The sequence below is a fragment of the Platichthys flesus genome, chromosome 11 (genome assembly GCF_949316205.1).
Source record: "Platichthys flesus chromosome 11, fPlaFle2.1, whole genome shotgun sequence".
Taxonomy (NCBI): Eukaryota; Metazoa; Chordata; class Actinopteri; order Pleuronectiformes; family Pleuronectidae; genus Platichthys; species Platichthys flesus.
In genome coordinates this window covers 11022965-11044489 of record NC_084955.1, presented here as the reverse complement: position 1 = coordinate 11044489, position 21525 = coordinate 11022965, and the positions used below count along the sequence as shown (strand labels likewise).

General features: G+C 42.2%; 1 protein-coding gene and 2 long non-coding RNA genes across 3 annotated transcripts; 2 read left to right on the top strand and 1 right to left on the bottom strand.

Moving 5' to 3' along the window:
* Positions 1 to 434: 434 nt before the first annotated feature.
* slc6a3 (solute carrier family 6 member 3) lies at positions 435 to 12961 on the bottom strand. The gene is made up of 15 exons (XM_062400310.1): positions 12840 to 12961; positions 12121 to 12331; positions 10883 to 11014; positions 8455 to 8671; positions 7163 to 7301; positions 6779 to 6913; positions 5924 to 6027; positions 4446 to 4570; positions 3817 to 3929; positions 3528 to 3656; positions 3263 to 3362; positions 1907 to 2007; positions 1205 to 1372; positions 967 to 1038; positions 435 to 818 (listed from the first exon to the last, which is right to left on the bottom strand). Exons 1-15 carry the CDS (start codon positions 12924 to 12926, stop codon positions 795 to 797), a joined length of 1857 nt encoding a protein of 618 aa, XP_062256294.1. The 5' UTR covers positions 12927 to 12961; the 3' UTR covers positions 435 to 794.
* LOC133965644 (uncharacterized) lies at positions 3574 to 4368 on the top strand. Its single transcript, XR_009923888.1, has 3 exons — positions 3574 to 3702; positions 3811 to 3881; positions 4217 to 4368. It is a non-coding gene; the product is annotated as an uncharacterized LOC133965644 (long non-coding RNA).
* Positions 12962 to 18832: 5871 nt separating the features above from the next.
* Positions 18833 to 19680, top strand: LOC133964593 (uncharacterized). The gene is made up of 3 exons (XR_009923804.1): positions 18833 to 18922; positions 19096 to 19252; positions 19572 to 19680. It is a non-coding gene; the product is annotated as an uncharacterized LOC133964593 (long non-coding RNA).
* Positions 19681 to 21525: the final 1845 nt, after the last annotated feature.

The following is a 21525-nucleotide window of genomic DNA, read 5'->3' as shown; positions in this document are numbered from 1 at the left end:
AAATATTTACTTTAGTACTGATTGATCGATGTATATTGTGCTGATATAATAAAAATGAGAAAGCTCAGGTTTTATCTTATGCAGATCTTTTGGTCTGTTGATGTAGCAGCCGTTCTGTCCTGTGAGTGGTTCATATGTAAACAAAAGTGAGTCGCTCCCCCCCTCCCCCTTTTCAAAGCCGACAATAAACCTGTGACATAACATCATAACAGTCTTTTGAAAGTCAATAACTTATTACATGAATTCAGTGAAACCTGTGACATTTATCCCACACCCGACTGCTACGTTCTTGTATTGCACTAATATTAAAAATAAGCTGTTTACTGCTAATGTCATTAGCAACTAAAATAAATAAAATATAATAATAATACTAATAATAATAAACATATTTAAAAAAAATGCTTATTTCCATAAATTTAGATTAATTTAGAAAAAAAAACCATAATATTGTTGTCTGTAGCATCTCAAACTCCTTATCCCTGTTACTTTCATTATATTGTTATCTACGTGCAAAGTGAAGAAAAGTTACACAGTATGATTTTTTTGACTATAGGATTTTTTGTATTTATGGAAAAGAACACTGTTTTCTATGGGTTTGTTTTTTTCGGCACTTTTAAACATCTCCCACCCCCGCAGCCGCAATCATGGTAAATTTAAATGGCTATTTCTCTCTTATTCTTTGCTCCCCAGGTCTTTGCTGTGCAGTCATTCATCCACCCAATGTCCATAACCTCATTTTCTGTCTCTCTCACTCTTTCACCCTCTGTATCCCTCTCCCTCTCTCCTGGTAGTACTCAGACCACCAACCAGTGCTTCAGCTGTGGGAGAAATTGAGATATGCCCATTAATTAAAACAAGTCGGTATGGTTGAATTTTATTTGCTAAGGAATATAAATATGCACATTTATATAAAGCATGCATAGATGTGACATTTATCTGCATAATCACAGTTAAGTCAACACTTACAGTGAACTGCCGAACCTCCCCGTTGGCGACCAAATGGTGATCCTTCTCTGGGGTGATGGCATAAGCCAGTCTCTGCTCCAACAGAGGGAGAGAAGGACATTTAGAGCCTCTGCCGTAGCAGATCACCTCAATTTATCTTTACTGAGAGGGCTCCATCATAACAAAGCAAACTGAAGATTGAAAGATTAACATTTATATGACTTATTTCAACTCATATTTGGGCAAAACTCAGACTTACATTGCAAAACTTTCCAGGCAGCGTGCAGAGTTTGTAGATGGCATAGATCGGCACCATGGTCATTGACGACATGGCCAGACACCAGCCCACCGTGTTGGCCCACTGAGGGAATTCGTAGCTGCCGTAGTTTGGAGGGTTAAACGTGGCGAAGCTCACCACCACCATAAACTACAGGAGAAGATGGTAAAAGACTTAAAAATCCATCTATCAGATGTCACAGGAGGATGAACCCTGTGGTCAAGCAGTCAAAATGATATGTGCAGGGTTGGGTTGAGCATGGGCCAGATACCCAGCACGGTATTCATTCAAACCCTCTTTTTGCCCAATTCAGGACTGTTTACTGTGGATGAGGAGTGTGGTTCTTTATGTATCTTGGGTGCTACAGGTCAGAGAAGGTCATGAAAGTTAATGTATCAGGCACAACCTGCTGGTGGTGAATCTCTCCAGAGGAGTGGAAGTATTTGAGCAGTGCTAAGGATGAGGAGGGGGTTTTGAGGGAAAAACCTAAAGCACTTGTACTTGACCTGAATAAGAAGCTGGACTGTCAGACAGAGTATCAAAGTGAGTAAATCTACAATTTCAGTGTCACTGTGCATGGAAAACATAGAGTTTGAGCAGATTTTTGAGCATAAGTATTGAATCAACTCATTATTTCTTTCTAACTAATTTCCCCCTTGTAACGTTTCAAAATGCTCGACTCACCAGGAGGAAGCAGGGGCTGACAAACTTCCAGCACAGCCTCCAGTACAGGCCTGGTCGCTGGCCAATCATCTCCTCGATGTCGTCGCTGAAACGATCCACTCCTGAAACACATTCACAGCCGGTTTGGTGTATGTTCAACATCTCTAAAGCTTGATGTGTTTCCAGTAGAGACTATCAAGCACTAGGAAACATATTACATGTGGCTTTTGTCTGCCACAGAGGACACAGATCATTCTTAAAATACAATTCATAAACCAACATTTGGAGAAAAAACTAAAGTGTAATAAGCTTCTGCACATTTTTTTACAATATCATGATTTTCCTTCTCTCATGAAACTAGCACTACATTTCCTCTTCCTGCCCAGAAGGCATCTCTTACTGCAGGGGAACAGATCCAGACTGACGACCAGGTACTCAGCGCAGCTAAACGTTCTCATGTTGTGGACAGCAGGAGGACGAGGGAAAGACCACAGTGGCCAGGGGTTAGGTTCCCTGTCAGCAGTTAAGGGGAAGTGGGGGAAAAGGCCCTGCAAAGCCTCAGGCTTGATTTATTTGGCTTGCCAAGGTCGCGGCCCACCACAGCGGTCCGGTATGCTGACCTCCACTGCCTGGGGCCTGGTTAGTTTGTAGCCCTTTATGGATCTGACCACAGGCAGGTTCAGGAGACATGAGAAAAGGAACCCGATAGAGAAGTTCAGGTCAAATGTTTTCCCCGACCTTCAAGATTATTTTTTATTGTACTTTATGCCTGCTGAATTTTCAAAATGGGGGTGAGGTTTTCACATTTTTCCATCAGTTTCTCTGCTGGATGTAAAAAACAAGGAAATACATTCAGCGATAAATACACATTAGAAAAGATGTGAGACTTCAGTCATTACCTTTCAGAAACTAGGAGACTATAGGAAAGCATTGTTGAGGTGATGAGAAATGGATGTAAAATAATGCATCAGCCGAATCTGAACATCTGCAGAGAAATTTAATTTGGGGTCGCCCCCCCAGAAAAGGTCTCTCCCTCAGCTGCAGTTTCTTTGTGTGGCCCCTTGCAGCTTGGACCACTTAACGTCACTGACCTCTTACCACAATCACAGCCGCAGTGCATGACGTGTACCTCAACAAGACCATGCACAGAAACCTGGCCGGAGACTGAAGAGGCCAAAGCCATTAGTGGGAATCAGACCTTGTAGCTGAGGTATCCTTTTGTCTAATAGAAGTATGTGGCACTGAGGCACAGAGGCACAGAACGTCTATAGACCAACTGATTTCTCATCAAGCTCCTAATATAGCATCAGCTTTGCCGGCCATGGAAACATGAATCATCTGTTTCCCCTGCTCTTTTCACATGTCCATCTCTCTCACCGTAGAACCACGCGATGCCGATGGCTTCAATAAGCACTCCAAAGAGAATTGATGTTCCGGCTGCATAGTGGTCCAGCAGGGTGAACACATACATCCCACCCTGCGAGAGAGACACAGACGGAAGATTACAGTAAAACAAATACTCATCATTCAGGTCACAGCATTTAAACACACCAGCGGAAATAATAAATGAAGTGAAGAAATAGTAACAATAACAAGGACTGAATAAACAAGACGATTGCAGTGTAATGGGTTGGATACTTACATTTGTTACACAGAAGAGGGATATGAGGAAGGTGGCGGTGACGATGAAGAGGGTGAACAGCTCTCTGTGCTTGTGGAGGCATTTGAATTCATCAATTAGCCCAGTGATCACCGACTCCATCCCACCCATCTACAACAACACACACAGTCAGAGGAACACACAAAGTCAGGGAGACGTAAGCTGCTTAGTCACATTAGATATCCCTGTTTATTGCGTAGTTGTAGCTACAAGACTAAAATGACTTGTTATGTGTGTCTGTGTGTGCGTGTGTGTGTGGGCACAGACTTACGGCACTGTCAATGCCCAGCGTCAGCAACATGATGAAGAAGATAACCGCCCACACTGATGACCCAGGTAATGTGGCAATGGCTTCTGGGTAAATGACAAACACCAACCCAGCACCTAAAGAACAAGAAGTTCGACATGAAAAGAAAGTTAAAGCTGCCTACGACATAAGTTAAGAGTTATAGTTACAGCTATATAGAAACATGACATAGATGTTGTAAAAAACTATCTGAGGGTTGTGGGGTTCCTTCATTGATTAAAGAAGTGGAAACTTAATGCAGCCCATGGTAAATATTACTGACACTCGAAAGTAACAAATATACACGATTCAGATTTTATTCTTCTGACATCGACCATTCCTCTGTGAGATGCTTGTCTAACCTTTACTCTCTTCTTTCCCACAGCATATAAATGATATGTGTCAAGAAGCTACAAAATTAGATGCGATAAGAAGCTATGAGAAAATTAGGTGAAGCTCTCACCGCTTGACAAGGCCCCGTACATCCCCAAATAAATATAAGCAGGGTGGTTTGATTTAATTTTTTCAAAAGACCCTTTTTCAGCACGTTTTAACATTTTCTACAACACAAATACAAGCACCACAATAAAGACACAGACGATTTAACACCACACCATCTCTGGCAACTTTGTCCAGGGCCACGTTGTGTTTAAAGGACATGTAACCGAGGAAGGAGAAGACCACAAAGCCGGAGAAGAAGCTGGTTAAAGAGTTGATGGAGGTGGTGATGATGGCGTCTCTGGATCAATAACATCAAATAAAATGGGGAAAAAAAATAAAACATTCATTGGTCAGTCATTAGTCAGCACACAGTCAATATCAACACATACACAAGAGATTCTCAGGGGTGGGTCAAGGCTGATCCCTTGACTTCTACATGGGATTTATGCTGGGTGGTTTAATTAGTCTGGGTGGCAGAACAATCTGGCAGAACCTGGAATGATTTTATGGATTTTTATGTCAGTCAGTAAGTCAGTGTCTGTTCCTGTGTAATACCAGCAACCTGTCATCCTGCCTTTTGAAATAGAGTCTTGCCTCATGAGTGATTCACTATTTGGGTCCCTAGATAAAAGGGTCCCGGGGGGAGCTCTTCATTGAAACCAACCAAATTAATAACAGCAAGGTCGTAAAGTTTAACCCCCACCACCTTCGCAGACACATCACAGGCTCACATTTAGATGTTCACACAGCAATAGGAAGAAAGTTGGTGGCATGGAGCCTCATTAGGGGGTTTACTACCACGGTGTCATTGCAGTTTCCTCTAACTTGGAAATGAAGGGGTGTCCTATACAACTACAGTTTCTGTGGACAGATGTTACCAGCTGTTCTTGGGGGTTACCTCTCATCTCTATGCCCCAAACAATTGTCTGCTTTTCCTCCCCTATACTGCAACACCCCTGTCTAGTCTCCTGCATTTGTAAAATTGACCAGAATCTGTGTTTATTACCAGGTAGGCTTAAACATACATATGTTAAATATGAATGATAGATATTTACAATTTGATATATGTACACAGTATGATCGTTAAAGTGCACAGAGAGTTCAAGTTAACGTTAAATTCCGTCATCAACCCCTCCACTGGCTTGCGGTGAATCCAGAGGAAGATCCCCTGCTGTATTCACACATCGACTTCTCCTGGATCTCTACTGACATTATACAAGGAGGTCAGGCAGATAAAGTCTGTAGAAACTGAGGAGTGTCTCACTCTGAAATGTCTGAAAGCAGCTCAAGTAAATATAGAAAATTAACCGATAAACAAAAAAGTGTCCCATGATAGAATGAGCTTAAGGAGGAATCCGCGAGGTGGACGGTGTCATGTGTCACTTATCAGAAACATTGAAAAAGGCAAAAGAGGAGATAAAAGCCTCCTGTGGGATGCTGATGATTTTCAAAGAGTGCGACAGTTTTGAGCGGTGTTACGGCAGCATGCTGTCAAAGACATGGCGTGTTTCAAGGAGCTTCAAAGGTTATTGTAATTCACCTGCTTATGCCGTGTGTGTGTGTGTGTGTGTGTGTGTGTGTGTGTTTGTTTGTAGAGGCCAGTGCCCGTCCTCCACCCGGCCCCTGCACCCCCCCGTTCATGCGTCTTTACCTGTAACAGTTGTTGCTGAATTTGTTGTAGCTGGAAAAGGCAATTAGCACACCAAACCCCACTCCCAGCGAGAAACAGATCTGTGTCGCTGCCTCGATCCAGACCTGGGGAGCGACAGAACAAGCACACTTGTGTGAAGCGGCAAACAAAAGGCACAGGAGAGGAAAAAAGCCATTATTAGGGATAATTGCAGGAAACTCATTCAACGGCAGTAGATGAAAGACGCTTGTGAATACGGGGGGTAATTTTGCAAATTACTGCTCCATGCATCTATCTAATCTAATTCTGCAATTGCTGCGGTGCATCTCTCCATCCATCTCCTTCTTGCTTTGTCTCTCTTTGTCCATAACTGAGTCCTGCATGCTTACTTATTGAGCTCCTTAGTGCCTGCTATTAAGGTAAATGAGATATTGTGATGTTATAGTGGGTGTCAGAGATAAGGAAAATATTAGAAACCAGTTATGGCAACAGTTTCCTCACGTTTGTTAGTCCTCTTGAGGGAATCCCTCTTTAAATGGTACTTGTCATTGAAAACCAGTGTTTTATTCATTTAGTATCATCTCTCAGATGTTATGAATTAAACCCACAGTGGATTGAACTGATTTCCCCAATTACAAATTAATATTTACAAATTTTCTTAATAAAATAGCTGTTGTTACTAGTGCGTGGGCACAGATAACAATACAAGTGATAATATTAGATAAAGAAAAAAAATATCTTTATAAAAATGTGCCTTTTAGCCGCTGTTTCAGCCTCCCTCCCCTCTTAGCACTTCTTCCACTTCTTCTTCTTCTTCTTCCTCAGCGCGACCACCACTCTCACCTCACCTGTTCCCCCGCCCCCCCCCCCTCTCACCTTGGCGTCGCAGAGCTTCAGGAAGTCCACCGAGAGGTAGGCCTTAATGCCATCGATGGCTCCAGGCAGGGTGACTCCACGGAGCAGAAGCACAGTCAGGACCACATAGGGCATGGTAGCTGTGATCCACACAACCTGAGAGGGTTGCACACGTTACACAAACACATACAAATGACTCCAGCACAAGAGGAAATAAGGTCGTGCACACACACACATTAAGAAGCAAGTTCTTCTGAAAGAAAGCGTACAGCTGTATACACACATACTGCACAGTGGTGTTGGTGACAGCATTTCCTTATCACATATTACCTCAAAGGAAGTCCATAGCTTAAAGTCACACACAGATTTTACAGTTCTTCTCTGGACTACGGTGTCACATCCTACCTTGCCAGATGTCTTGACTCCCTTCCAGAGACTGAAATAGAGCAGAACAATCACCACACCAAGACAGCAAGTCAACTGCCAGCGTGGACGACCCAGGTCATCGATGCCTCTACTGTCCTGGATGTGGAGCACGCCTCGACTAAGGAAAAGGAATATTCTGGTTAACAACAATAACTACTACAGAGGCCGACATTTGGACAGACAGTCTGGAGGTCTAATGTTTAGCATAAATAAAGAATAAATAAGACTGAGAAGAACTACACACTGTACCCAAATGCCAACAACTAACCTCACAACCTGTGGTTACCTGTTGTTAAGACAATCGCCTCCAGTAGTAAGTCAGAGCTACAGTCAGTAATCTAATTGCAAAGGAAATGTCTTGGAACAAGATTCATGTTTTCTGGCCACAGCTTGAGATTTACATACAATTAAGGTAAACCTGATCAAAGGTAGACGACCTCAACGCTGGGAATAAAGTGCTGTCGAACCCAGGTGCACTTTGTGTCCCGACTCAGAGACTTTACAACTTGCATTGAATTAAGGGATTCTAGATAAATAAAGAATTCATATATCTAGGTTCCAGCAAGAGCCTAAGTATATATAGTGAACCCAGCAGATGATATATTTACAGGCATCCAGATCAAGCATAAAACTGGAATCAATATCTTAAGAGTTCTTTGGTGATAAGGAAAATTGGAAGAGCAATAAAAGGCAACAGATTTGAAAGTGCACATCTATAAATGTATCCAATTTGTCACCTGAGAGACTGTAAAGTCAGTGAACATTTTTGACGCCTTGACTCAGATAATTTCAGAGGTGATCTGAATAATATCAGCCGATGATAGAGACGTCTGCAGGTGGTTCTGTGCAAATAGCACACTGCCGTTTCAACGAGCAGGGATGAAATGCCTAAACTGTCACAACAGACCAGCCCCTCACTTGTTGGAAAAAGAGACACCTGGTCACAGGGAGGAAAGCGGCGAAAAGCTAAATGCAGCCGAACGCCAGTTCCATTTTGAGCAAAGTACATAATTCACGAATATTTTATTTTTCATTTAATATGATATTTGAGGACAGTAACAACAGTAACCTCAGCTATTTTGTCAATTTAGAGATTGGGCTTTTTCTTGTGTACTGTACATTACAGTTCAGCCTAAATTCAGCTAAGTCACGGTAGAAGGTGCTTCTAATAGCAGTTTCCATATTTGCATGTAGACTAAAAAAAACTCTACAAACACTCTGATCTGATGGAAAGTTACAGATTCAAGCTTCTGAAGTTTGGACCAACTCACTCAAAGTACTCCTGAGCAGGAGTGGCCTTGTAAATGTCGTTGACTGAACTGTTGTCGGCCCAGTCTGAGCAGTTGGGGCTGTTCCAGCTGTTGTTGCAGTGGACCCAGGGTAGGTCGCCAGTGAACGAGGAGAAGAGGTAAAACAGCGCCCAGGAGATGATGACGTTATAGTAGAAGCCAACGTAGAGGGAAATGAGGATCACTGTGAAGCCGACGCCTGTTGGGGCAACACACATGAATCAGATATTTGATAGGCGCATTTCAAAGGAATCTCCACAAATCGTGAAACAAATACTTTTCTGCCTTTATCCTTTTTTGAGGTTTTCGTCACCCTATAGGAGAAGGTTAAGGACGCCACACCTTGTACAGATCATTTAACCTTTGAGGCAAACTGTTATTTGTGAATATGAGTAATATAAATACTTTTTGATTTGATTTGTCGTTTCATAGTTGATTTCAATGGCTGCAAAATTCTGGTGTTGTTAAGTATAGTGCATTTATGTTTTTCCGTAAAATGTTTTAGGGAATAATCCTAAGTATGTCAATTGCTTTTCCACTTTATACTTCATCACAGCATTTCTTCCACTGCATTTCTTCATCTGCTATAATAACATGTTACAGCAGAGAAGGGTAGTAGGAATACCTTTTCAGAGGTGGGATGTGAAAGGTACATGTACTTAGTTACTGACTATACTTATGTACACTTTACATGTATCTGTACTTTAATTTAGTAGATTTATTTTCTGGTCCTTTTCTATCCCACTACATTTTTACAAGGCACTGAATTTTAAATGACCGGGAAGTCATTCATTGTCCAAGTGTTGACTACAGAGTCCCCTTTCCACACTTTCCTGCAACAAACACCTTTTAGCATATCATGCAAGATAAAGTGAACCAAATGATATCAAATCATCCCCTTAATCTTAAATATTCTTCTGTATTGGTCATGTGGTCTTGTACAGTTCAAACTTAATCACGGCTTGGCTGAACAGTGACTCCATGCTGACAGATCCCTGCACAGAGCACCCACACTACAGTAGTCTATGACACACCAGCACGTTTGCCTTTTCATGCTTTAATTATCAGCACATCTACCCTTTCTATAAACCTGCAACTATGTCCAATCATTTAAGGCTGAATTTAATTGTTAGCCTTTGCTAAGAGGCTTGACCGCGACTGTGCCTTATTGGTTCCTTTGTCATTTGGATGTGATATTTGTCCAGGCAACGATGCCTCTTATTAGCACCACATGTGGCCCGGCTATCTCTCCGTCAACCCTCCTCAGCCCTTTTCTTCAGATGCATTGATCCTGAGAGGAAACCAGCTTGTTGATCAGAATAATTACTGTCGATATGGGCATGTGTATGTGTGTGTTTGAATAATTACTGTTATCCCCCCGCTGAGAGACAGGGAAAGTGTGAAGCGTGTGATTAGAACGTCAACGTACTCAGTGTGGTCCCTGAGAGACGGCACATGTTCACACACAGGAGGATGAGAGACACACACACACACACACACACACACACACACACACACACACACACACACACACACACACACACACACACACACACACACACACACACACACACACACACACACACACACACACACACACACACACACACACACACACACACACACACACAGACAGACAGACAGACAGACAGACAGACATGTGCACACTGAGGGCCACCTTCAGACCAGACTGAACATAATCAACAAAAAGCATTGGTACGGATTCATACTGTGAAGCGACAGATGGTCTGCTGCTAATAACAGAGTTAGATGACGCATCTCTGATGCATCTTTAAATTCATGGAAATGTGTTAAAAATGGATTTAAGTGAGTGCACACAAGTCTCATCTTGTAACACCAAGAAAAGTTTTTTCATTATATTTTCACCCAGTGACTTTGCTCAGGAGAGTGGATTGGTCATTATGTGTGTTTGTCCTGCGTGCGCCTGGATGACATTCTCCGCTTTGCTTATCGATGTGTTGAAAAGTACCCAGAGAGAGTGTCTTTGACAGACGGATTTGGACGATCAGGACTCAAGTCTAAAAGCCCAATTTTCATTTGCTTTCCATCTGAGTGCCAACAGAACCTGATGTTCCGTGGAGGATAAACAATGCCTGTCGCCGCTCAACACGGAGACGAGCAGACAAAAGAGAATGGCATGTGGACAGGCAAGGATGTGGGAAGACAAGCAGACAGAGCAGACACATGGATATTAAAGGAAGTATATGATCATACGGACAGAGGAGCAGGCAGGCTGATGGACGGATGGAGAGAGTGCAAGTGATGCAGCGGTGGACAGATTAAGAATACATGTACAGGGACTCCTGTAGGAACTTGTTGAAGGTGTTCATCCTTTAGTGTGTGGGCACTGTTTGTATGATTATGTCTCATGTGACGTGTCACTTCCTACCTTTAAATAGAGGACAGATCTTCCACACCCCTGCTGCCCCCTCTCTATTGTACTGTCCCAGCGCCAGCTCCATGTAGAAGAGGGGCATGCCTGCTATCACCATGAAGAACATGTATGGCACCAAGAACGCTCCTGCAAAAACACACACACAAACACACGCAAACAAACAAATACAAAAAATTCAGATGCGAAACAAACCAGTGGCAGATTTTTCTTTACCAGGGTCCATAGAGGGGCCACAATTTACACAGAGGGGTCAATTACATGTCCAACATTCATGCACAATTCCTGATTCAGAGAGGTTAACATTTAGATCGTTCCTTATTGGCTGTTATCTCTAACTCTAACGTCGGGCAAAGACACACATCACTGAGTATATTTTTAAAGTTGTTCCTTGTTCAAAAAAGCTAGTTCATCATAAAAAATACCACTGGCAGGACAAGGGCAATTCAGGGGCCAATCATATGGGGCCGGTGCCCATCTGGCCCCGCCCCTCGATCCACCCCTGATGCAAACATACTTTAATTAAAAGAAGAAGATAACCAGTTTGAAAAATATTTTGGTTTTGCAACAAAATAGCTTAATTACCCCAAGTAATGAAAATTCGATCGGGTTTAATATGATTTGAAACTTCCAGCCAGACTTTTGATTTAGTTTTTGGTCCTAATTATGCAGAATGTGAATATAGATTGAGACGATTATCTCAAATGAATCCCATGAATAATGTCAGTATACAGACATCATGTTGGATTCGGGGTCGCACAGTGTCCCCGTGGAAGGGTGTCACCATCGCTCACAGTCACAGTATCATTTCCAGCTCTTAAACACAATGAGAGCTCTATGTTAAACAGCCGTAATTAGCGGCCCTGACTGTTAGAGCTAATCTATTCAGAGCAGCTGTGGTGGTTTCTCCTCTATTTTGATCCCTGAAAAGGGTTTGGACGTATCACAAATGGCGAATATCAAACACAAGGGCCTGGAGCACTCTTGCAAACCTGTTCATGCACGTGCGTATGTGTATTGCAAGTGCAATTCTGTGTCGTCTTCGATTAATCCATCTTATTTCCTCTGTCTTTTTAATTTTCAAAATAACCCAGCACATAACTCCACCACCTTCCCCCCACCCCCCCTCCCTCCCCTGCTTCCTTTTTCCTGGACTCTCTCAGTGTCACAGACTAATCAACTCTTTAGAACCCTTAGGCTAGCTTCCTTCACTCAACTCCTTTCCTCCATCTCACCTCCTCCATTCTTGTAGCAGAGGTAGGGGAATCTCCAGACGTTGGCGAGGTCCACAGCAAATCCAATGACCGACAGGAGAAAGTCGATTTTCTTCCCCCAGGTCTCCCTCTCCTCCTCCCCACTGGCATTGGTCTGAGGCGGTGTGGGTGCCACTAAGGTGGTCGAGGTGACCTGGACCCCGTTCTGCTCCTTTACAAGGATCAGCTCCACCTTCAGAGTCGGACACAACGTAGAATTAATTACAGATCCGTATTTTCTGTCATTCTAAACTTGTACTAATGTTTATCGTACAACATTTCGTTACAAGCTTGGTTTGGCAGAACTGCGGACAGGTAACATTCACATGTAGAAGCACATATGTGTGATTTAATGACTGGGTACAGGATGAATCTCTTTTAGTCACTTCAGTCTCACTCTCATTTCGTTATTTCCCTCGTCACCTCTTGCAGATGACAAGGTTTTATAATGATGTCATCCACGTTATACGTACATTTTGATGTAAGAAATCCAGCTGGAAAGGTAAATTTTAACTTTCAGAAAATGTGGATTTAAATACCTTTATGATTCTTTCCCTCACACAACACTTTATAAATCAAGCTCAAACTGAGAAATGCACTAAATTAGGAGACTTGCGTCCTGCAGTGATCCAACGAGGTTTTCACAATCAGGCTGATTTGCATGCCATTAATCCACATTAATGTGTCGCATCTGCACTGACCTCTTTGGGGCCCATGGTGTTGGAGGGGGCTTTTTCTGGGGCTACAACCGAGGACATGAGGCCGACAGCGACTCTCTCCGTCAGCATGGAAGGGTGCACAGCCTTCAGCAGAGCGATGCCGGTGGTTGGGGGAGAGGGAGCAGCTGAATGTGAGGAATGAAAGAGAAAACACAGGAAGGGGAACTTTATCATTCCCTTTATGGCAAATGAGGCTGTTGATGCAAATAGTGGAAAAAATTGGAAAACTCAGCAGTGCAGCAAGAATTCAACAATAATGTTTTGAAATAAGAAAACCCTTTTAATCAAGGAATTATATGAAAAATCGAGATCGTACATTGAAATGAATTTACAGCTTTCAGTTGTAAGAGGAAAAAGAAGACAGGGTGATGGGAACTGGGATAAGGGTAAACTGGGGGTTGGGGTGGGTGTCTCTACAAGCCCACCACAGCATGCTCATTTCATTTCACACTTGTTGATCGCCATTTTGCTCACAGATTTGTCCCAGTGTCTGCAAACCGCCGTCTTGAAAAAAAATTGTATTCTCTAAAAGGACATTTAAACGATCCAGGTTTATGCATCCAATACAAGAAAGTGATCATTTTCAGCAAATTATAATTAATGAAATAGATAATGTGCATTATTTGAAATAGTTGTCATGGTTTTTCATATCTTCACGCAGTGAATTTTGATGCTGAAAACTAAATCAATGCTTTAGGAAACATGTGAACATTTCAGCGTTAAATATGGCAACAACTCAATATCTCATGCAATCACATTCTGATTTAAACCTTTTTTAAATAAATGTTTTAAAATTCAATGATAAACTCTGTAAATTTTTGAAATTTTAAAAACAAATAACAATGCTGTCTGCATCGTAACTCTGTTTTATTGGACATAGTATTATTAGTCATATATACAATAAAATATATATATATTTCCAGAAATGTAACACTCACCTTTCAAAAATGACGGACACTCCTCAGTGTTTGAATGAATTTAATCCCAGTTGTGCTGGCGTTCGTCCGTGTGCTGCAAACTGATGCTGACCATATTTACGCAGCGCGTCCTTGGAGAAGTTACACTCAGATTTAAGGCAAAGACGTCGGGTTAAAGAAAAACAAAAAACAAGAAAAATGCAGTGAGAGAAAGAATCACAGTATGAGCAGAAGAAGACAGAAAAAAAAGATAGAGAGGGACTGGTAAATCTACGATGAGTTGTAGAAAAGCCCTCCCACCCTCTTTGGCTCCAGTGACAGACACACAGAGACCAGAGTACCCTGTGGTCTGAGTGTGGAGATCTGTCTGCGGGACCACTCTTCAAATATCAGAAACAATCAACAACAGCCCCCCCCCCCCCCCCCCCAACCACACACACACACACCCACAACCACACCATCACTCTCCTCCCTCCCTTTCCCCCTCCTTTCCCGAGCTTCTTGTGCTCCTGCTCCTCTCTCTCTCCTATATTGTTGCATTTTTACTCGATTGGGGAGAGCGTGGCCTTGGGGATAGAGCGGGTGTTCTGCAACAAAACGGTTGCTGGTTTGAATCCCACTCTTTCCCACCTGCATGCCTAAGTGTCTTTGGCAAGATACTGAGCCCCTAAAATGGCCCCTCATAAATGATGAGTGTACTAAAAATGTAAGTCGCTTTGGACAAAAGCGTCAGCTAAATGACATGTAATGTAATGTAATGATGACTCGTCTTTCTGTGTGGTTAAAGTAAACACAAAATAAACAAGGGAAATTTAAAAACTAAATCAAACGTACATTGATTTCCACAGAGGTATTTATGCACCTGTAATAGTTGTTTTCTTCCTATAGGGTCACATTCATCTTCTCCATCATCCACCTGATCCAGATGTGTTATTGTAAGATGAACTGAATAACATGTTCAGCATACAGTGGTTCATTCTTGGTCTGAGGATATGACTACGGTTGCTTAAAGTTAGTTGACATGTTATAGCTCCATCATCATAAATGGGTTGTGGATTCATAACATGAAGTGCAGTGGAGGCTGCTGACAACTTATAATGTCCAAATGCACTAGATAATGCTTCTATATAATACCTGTAGATTTAGTGTCTCAAGATTTAAAATGTTTGGAAATAGAAGAGTTAAAAATGGTCACTATGGAGAAATACATTCAATTTCTGGGTCTCTTCGTCTCTTAAACATTATTCTAATTTGTTACCTGGGGTTATTCTTCACAAATCATTTTTCTCATCCTCTTAAAATGATAATCCAAAAATCAATGAGGGTTTTCAGCGTTGATCAATAAAGATTTGTCTCAAAAACAAAGGAAGGTTAGATAATGTCTTCAGCTGCAAATGGTGCAAGAAAAGAACAGTCATTGTAAGATCTTTAATATTTGGTTTGACATGTTAAACATTTTATGATAACATTTTAAATATATTAAATATATCACTAAATAAGCAGCAACTTTGGTATATTATATAAGGTAATATTGTTTAAGAGTAAAAAAACAAGTATCATCAGGATTGTGTGTGATTTGCTCAGTCAAATGTGATCCCAATAATCATATTCTGGTTCAAATTATGCTGAATCCTGATTGGTTTACGGTTTTCCAAATAAAACACCTGAAACTATTAGGAAAAGCACAGGGGGGGGAATCCTACTCATGACATTTCTCACAAAAAATACCAAAAACTGTTTAAACTCATGTAAATCATTTTTGTAAGACCTCAAAACTCACAGAGAAAAGTTATGAAAAATAGTTTTGAACAACCTTTGTGTGGATATAAAATCTGTTTTCATCTGATATTATTATTTAAAAGCAGTTTTCCTTTCTCTGTTCCTCTCTTCCTCCTCCTCCTCCTCCTCAATAGACCCCAATGACCCACCCACCCACCCTGTCAATTGTAAGAAATATCATTACCTGTAAATGTCCAACAGGCCTAAACACAATCAGCCCTGACACCCAGACCTCTCCCATTTCAAGCTCAACCAAAACAGGGCTGGGGCATCAAATAACCCAATCAGCCCGCTCCCCACGGACGGATTTATGACTGTCGCGTCCAGAGCGACGGCTTATGGTTTGCAAGCCAATCATTGTGATCAATCGGGCCACTAATCCCCTACACTAACACTGCCGCTGCCGCAGTGCACACACCTATGAAGGGCAATCATCCATCAAGCCTCAGGCCTCCCAACAGAAATCGTTTGGTCAATGTGAACCGTGCTGGATGTACGAGGTTCCCGACAGAGCTCGGACAACAATGAGGTGAACATTATCGAGTGTCTTGTTGTCATAAACACAACAGCTGAGACCCAGAGAGAGGAAGAGGAGGAGGAGGAGGAGGAGGAGGGAGAGCAGATGGGTGCAGAAGGGGAAGGGGTTGAAGGGAGAAATGCAAGAAATGACAGCCAAAAATAACCAATAAGATATAAATAAATGTGGAATATGAGAATAAATGTGGAACCGCACACTTAACTTAAACTTGTCTTGCTTCGTCACGAGCGCAGTGTTACTCCCGTGGGGAGGGATGGGAAAAATGACACAAAAGAGGAATGAGGACAAATTCTTTGCATATTAAGTAATGACCATGACCACTGGGTCCAGACAATTGGGAATTTGCCCCCAAAAAAGAAAACACCATCTTACCTGCTGAGCAACACAGTGGGGAATCTTCATGAAATCTGTCATCAACAAGGGAAAATGTCATGTAATAAAACCTGCAAGAGACAGTTCTTGGTTAAAAGCAAACACTTAAATATAAAGTTTACAGTAAGTTCTTTACACATGTAACACACTAGGGAATATTTTTAAACTTTAGACTTTACAAACTGAATGAGTAGCTATAGCTTTATAAATTACGAATTGGCCCTTTAATTAGGGCCCAAGCACTGACAGTGCAGGACCCTTTATTATGTATGTTATTTGGTTGGTGCTAAAAGTCCGTGTATTGGTGTTTTTCCATTAAATTCAACCCTACAGTTATGAGTTTGAATCCCTTAAACATGCTGATATGAATTATCTGTCTGTATAAATACAGATGCATCTTATGAATCACGTGATTACATTCAAACGCATGTAATATCGAGTTGCATAGCGGACTTCCAAAGTTCCAAATCAGGTGACGACACACTCCTTTGATCTTGATACGTAAACTCGTTTTAAAACACAAATGCGATTTCCGCTCATTGCCTTGGCAGTTCACCGCAGAGAGAGACGCTCAAAGAGGAACTCGCCATTCTAACTTCACTTCGCTAGTACTTTTACTATTACCTGCAAGGATGAAGCAACTGAAACCAGCGAACTACCAGGTTAGAGAGGAGATGGAGGCCATGAACTACAGCACTTTGGACTTTGACTTTTTACTGGAACTTTTGGAGGCGGACTTTGACAACTCTCCTCCTCCCGATGAGAATCCTGTTGAGGACGGGTTTGACCCTCAGCAGCCTTCGACAGAGGGCGACATTCCCCGCGGAGCAGCGCCGTTCGGCCTCCAGCAGCCAGTCCTGCCTGCACCTGGATCCCTGGATGCCCCGATCGACTTTCCTCCTCTTCCTCCTAATTATGCCGCTGCTGCAGACGGGTACCACCCCCAGCAGTCCCCGCCAGGGGGCGACATGCCCCAAGGAGCAGCGCCGTTCGGCCTGCAGCAGCAGGTCCTGCCTGCACCTGGATTTAATGTTGCACCGACCGACTTTCCTCTTCGTCCTCCCTGTTATGCCGCGGCTGCGGATGGGTACCATCCCCAGCAGCCTCACACACACGGCGCCATGCCTTACGGAGCAGCGCCGTTCGGCCTGCAGCAGCAGGTCCTGCCTGCACCCGGACCGGCTCCTCCCATGTACCAGCCACCAACTGCCCTGCAGCCGAGCTACATGCAGCCGGCAGCTCCCTGCCGCCGCAGACAGGCAAGCTCTTCACTGGTTACAGATCGGTTCATAACAACTTTGTTAACACTTAGGGGGAAAGATCTTTCGTATTCACTTATTCACGATCAGTCCATTGATACTAAACCCGTTTCACCGCTAAACTGTTCCCCTTGGATTAGCGCGTTCACCGCCAAACTAGCAGAGACCCACACATGTGTCGTTTTCCTCATTAATAAGGATTTAAACATTACGAAAATCATTGTTAAATCTTAGTTTGATATTGTTTCAATGAATTATGGTAATTTTTATTTCAAAACAAACTTTAAATAAAGTCGCTAGCATGCTAGCGTTAGCGCGCTGGAGTTAGCATGCTAGCAATCTTTTATTTTGCATTGATAATCCCTTATTTTCACTCGTTTTCATTTCGCGCACCCCCCCCCCCCCCCACACACACACCTTGACGACCGAGCTGCTCAAACAACAACAATGCATCCTGACAGGGTTGCCTAGCAACCTGAAACTGTGCGCTTTTTATTTTAATTTAAATTTGAATTAAGTCTGAGCGTCCAAGCTTTTGAAGTTCAAAGGTCATAGATTCATCTGCAGTAATATGTTATTAGGATAATATATTTGTGTCACTTTAGTTAATAAAAGCTATTGAATTGGTTGATTTAAGATTTCACGGCTTCTTGGAGGGCTGTCCCAATTCGTCGGGGAAGTTTTCAACCATTACCAGGGGTGTGGGGGGGGAATGGGATTGGGCCTAACCAGTGATCCTGACTGAGTTCTGGGATATTTCACAGAGCGACTGACACTTTATCAATCTTTGTGCTGTCATTGTTGGGATGAGAGTGTTAGCATCAGGACAGAGATTATTTAATCTGGGTTAGGTATGAATACAGTTAGTATGCACAGTCTGTGTTTTTAGACCACGGCAGCTCATTCAAGCAGTAAACAAAACTTTGTGTTTGTGTCTCCAGGTCAAAAATGTGCCAGCGAAGCTCCCTCGTGGCTGGGAGAAGAACCTGACTCCTGTTGGATACATGTATGTATCTCCCACATAAATGCAAACGAACACACAACTGTGAGCCTCTGTTCTTCAAACCCACTTACTGTGTCATCTAATGTGTCTGCCTGATTGTGTCTATACAGAAATGGACAGATCGTGTATAGTCTTCCGAACTACACAGCTCCACCTGTCGCTTCTGATGTCCCTGTTGTTAAGGCCCACGCTCCACGGTGAGTTCGCCTGACTGCTTCATCACCTGTGGCCGACCACAACATGGCCAGACTCAAAATTAAATCACCATATATTTTCTGCCTTAATCCTCTTTTTTGGGGAGTTTGTTTCTTTCCTCTCAGTTTGACACAGTGGAAATTCATGCTCTCCCTGCTTTACTGTTTTCCCACAGAAAGAGAAAGTTCTGCACAGAACCAGACGAGAGCAAGCCTTACGTCAAGAAGCCTCCAAACGCTTTCATGATATATCGCACGGAACAGAGGCCAACAGTTGCGGCAGAGCTGCAGAAGAGGGATTGTGCAGCTATCAACAAAGTCATCGGACAGATGGTGAGTGTCTTTGCTCTGTATTTGTGAAACTCTTGGTGTCGCACAAACCTCACCACAGTTTGATAAAAGATTTAAAAGCTTTCTGCCATCGAGCACTGTCGAAGACAACTTCAATACTGAATTGTTCCTCTAACTATAATTCTGGACATCTTATCAGTTTTGTATGTACTGTCACATGACTAGTGAGCAAATCTAATTTTGAAAAGAGCATTTCCATCATTTCATGTCACAAACAAACTGTGGGTGGATCCATTTCACAGCCTACACTTGTTCATGTGGATCTGTGTGTACTTATGCTTGTGTTGTTGTGCGTCCACAGTGGAGGTCACTGCCCAAAGAGGAGCAGGCGATATACTATGGACATGCAGACAGGGAGAGGCGGCTCCACGCTCAGATCTTCCCCGAGTGGTCAGCCTGTGAAAATTACGTATGTACTGCGTACTATGCTCAAATACATGTTGATATGATTTTCCACTCATGATGCAACACAGTCACTGCAGGTGATATCACACGTGTCTGACATGTTTGTCTTTGTGTACAGGGCAAAAAGAGGAAGAGGATAAGGAGGAAGGATCCTATGATGGACTATTCTGCCATTTGAATTCTCCAGGGAGTGAGAATCATCTGAAGACCTTCAGATGTGTTACTTTTATACCTTCTGTCTACTAAGTAGACCTTTTTAATAAATACTAAAAATGAAATGATATCCTGCAGTGTTATTTTGATCAATATCAGGTTATTCATTAAGTACAAAATCAACTTGTTTTCAAATTTCTCTTGACTTTGAGGTGGTAGAAAACAAACCAATGCAAGAAAGAAAATATCTACAGTATTTTTTTACGATCAGGTGACATAGTGAAAAGTTACTGTCAGTCCTATGGAACTGTGTTTACACACAATTTCAGGTCCAAGTGGCTGCCTTGAAACGGTTGCATCGATCCTACAAACAACGATCATGCACATGCATACTTACACTAGACATCAGGCGATGACTTAAAGTCTGGGGTCCATAAATGGTCCTGCTAAATAATGTGCAAATCATCCAGCGGCTGCCGAGGAATTGGATCAGTGACCAGCTGACGGACCTTGATGAAAAGTCTAAGGATCACTGACTTTGTACGGATCCATCCTCTGGCTCCCAGGAATGTTTCTATACAAATATCACAACAAGCAGGTTTTTAGATATTCGGCTCTGGACTGTCGAGGCCTCGAGAAGAGACAGGGGGAGTATTTCTAGTCATTCATCAGACAAGCAACCAAATCACAGCACACCATCAGAAAAAATAAATAATACACCTCGATTGACAAAGCTTTGATAATAGCAAAGTCAATTTACCAATTAAAAGTCAAAGATACATTTCTTTAAAATGCCTAATAGTTAATTCCACTAATATGGATAACATGGATTTCTTGGTAATACAATTTTCTTGAATTTGCACTACAACGGTCTGAAAACTGTCCTGTATAATTCATTAGTTACCTTAGGGACTGCATGATCGTGCATCTTTCTCCCTCACGAGGGCGCCATTTATGCAATGAGCTGGCACATGAGGAAAGAAAGGAATCTGGTTACTGCTTAGTGTGAGGTTTAATTTAGTGCTTCATTTTCTTGTAATGTTGTGGTGAGACTCCTTGTACATCTACACACTGTAGCTCTACATCACGCAGCTAGACACACACATTATAAACCACCATTAGGACAGTGACACAACTTCTGCATTAAGTTTTCTTTTTTAAATTCAATCCAAGAGTCACATTTACAAGTTATATCATAGCAGTCCTGAACAGACGAATTCTGTATGTATAAGAGGTCGTTTTCAAACTACAGACTTTCCACAATCCTGAAACAAAGCAGTAGGTTTAGAAGGTGTTTTAAAGTAACTCAACTCTTATATACAGTCAAATAAAATGTGGAAGATGGGGCCGCTTCTCTAATTTGGGTTCCTAATTATCTGTATGCTCCCATTGCACATATAAGAATCCAAAACTATAAGAGGGGTGAGCTACGGTACTTTAACCTATGCTTTTAAGCAATGTAAGTTTGCTTTAGACAAAATTAAATAAAACAATCTAAAGTGCAAGCACAAATACAGACAGTTTAAAAGGACAAAGTGTTAGAGGTGATTTCTGTTTCCCCAAAACAGAGTTATGAGTTTGAATCCCTTAAACATGCTGATATGAATTATCTGTCTGTATAAATACAGATGCATCTTATGAATCACGTGATTACATTCAAACGCATGTAATATCGAGTTGCATAGCGGACTTCCAAA

What these genes read in the sequence shown, in the direction of transcription:
- slc6a3 (XM_062400310.1), bottom strand. Translation starts at nt 12,926, where the DNA reads ATGCTGACGGAGAGAGTCGCTGTCGGCCTCATGTCCTCGGTTGTAGCC. An exon ending in TGAAGCTCTGCGACGCCAAG is followed by an intron (nt 6,028 to 6,778) that starts GTGAGAGGGGGG and finishes GTCGCTCCCCAG; the next exon opens with GTCTGGATCGAGGCAGCGAC. An exon ending in GGGAGGTTCGGCAGTTCACT is followed by an intron (nt 819 to 966) that starts GTAAGTGTTGAC and finishes TTTCTCCCACAG; the next exon opens with CTGAAGCACTGGTTGGTGGT.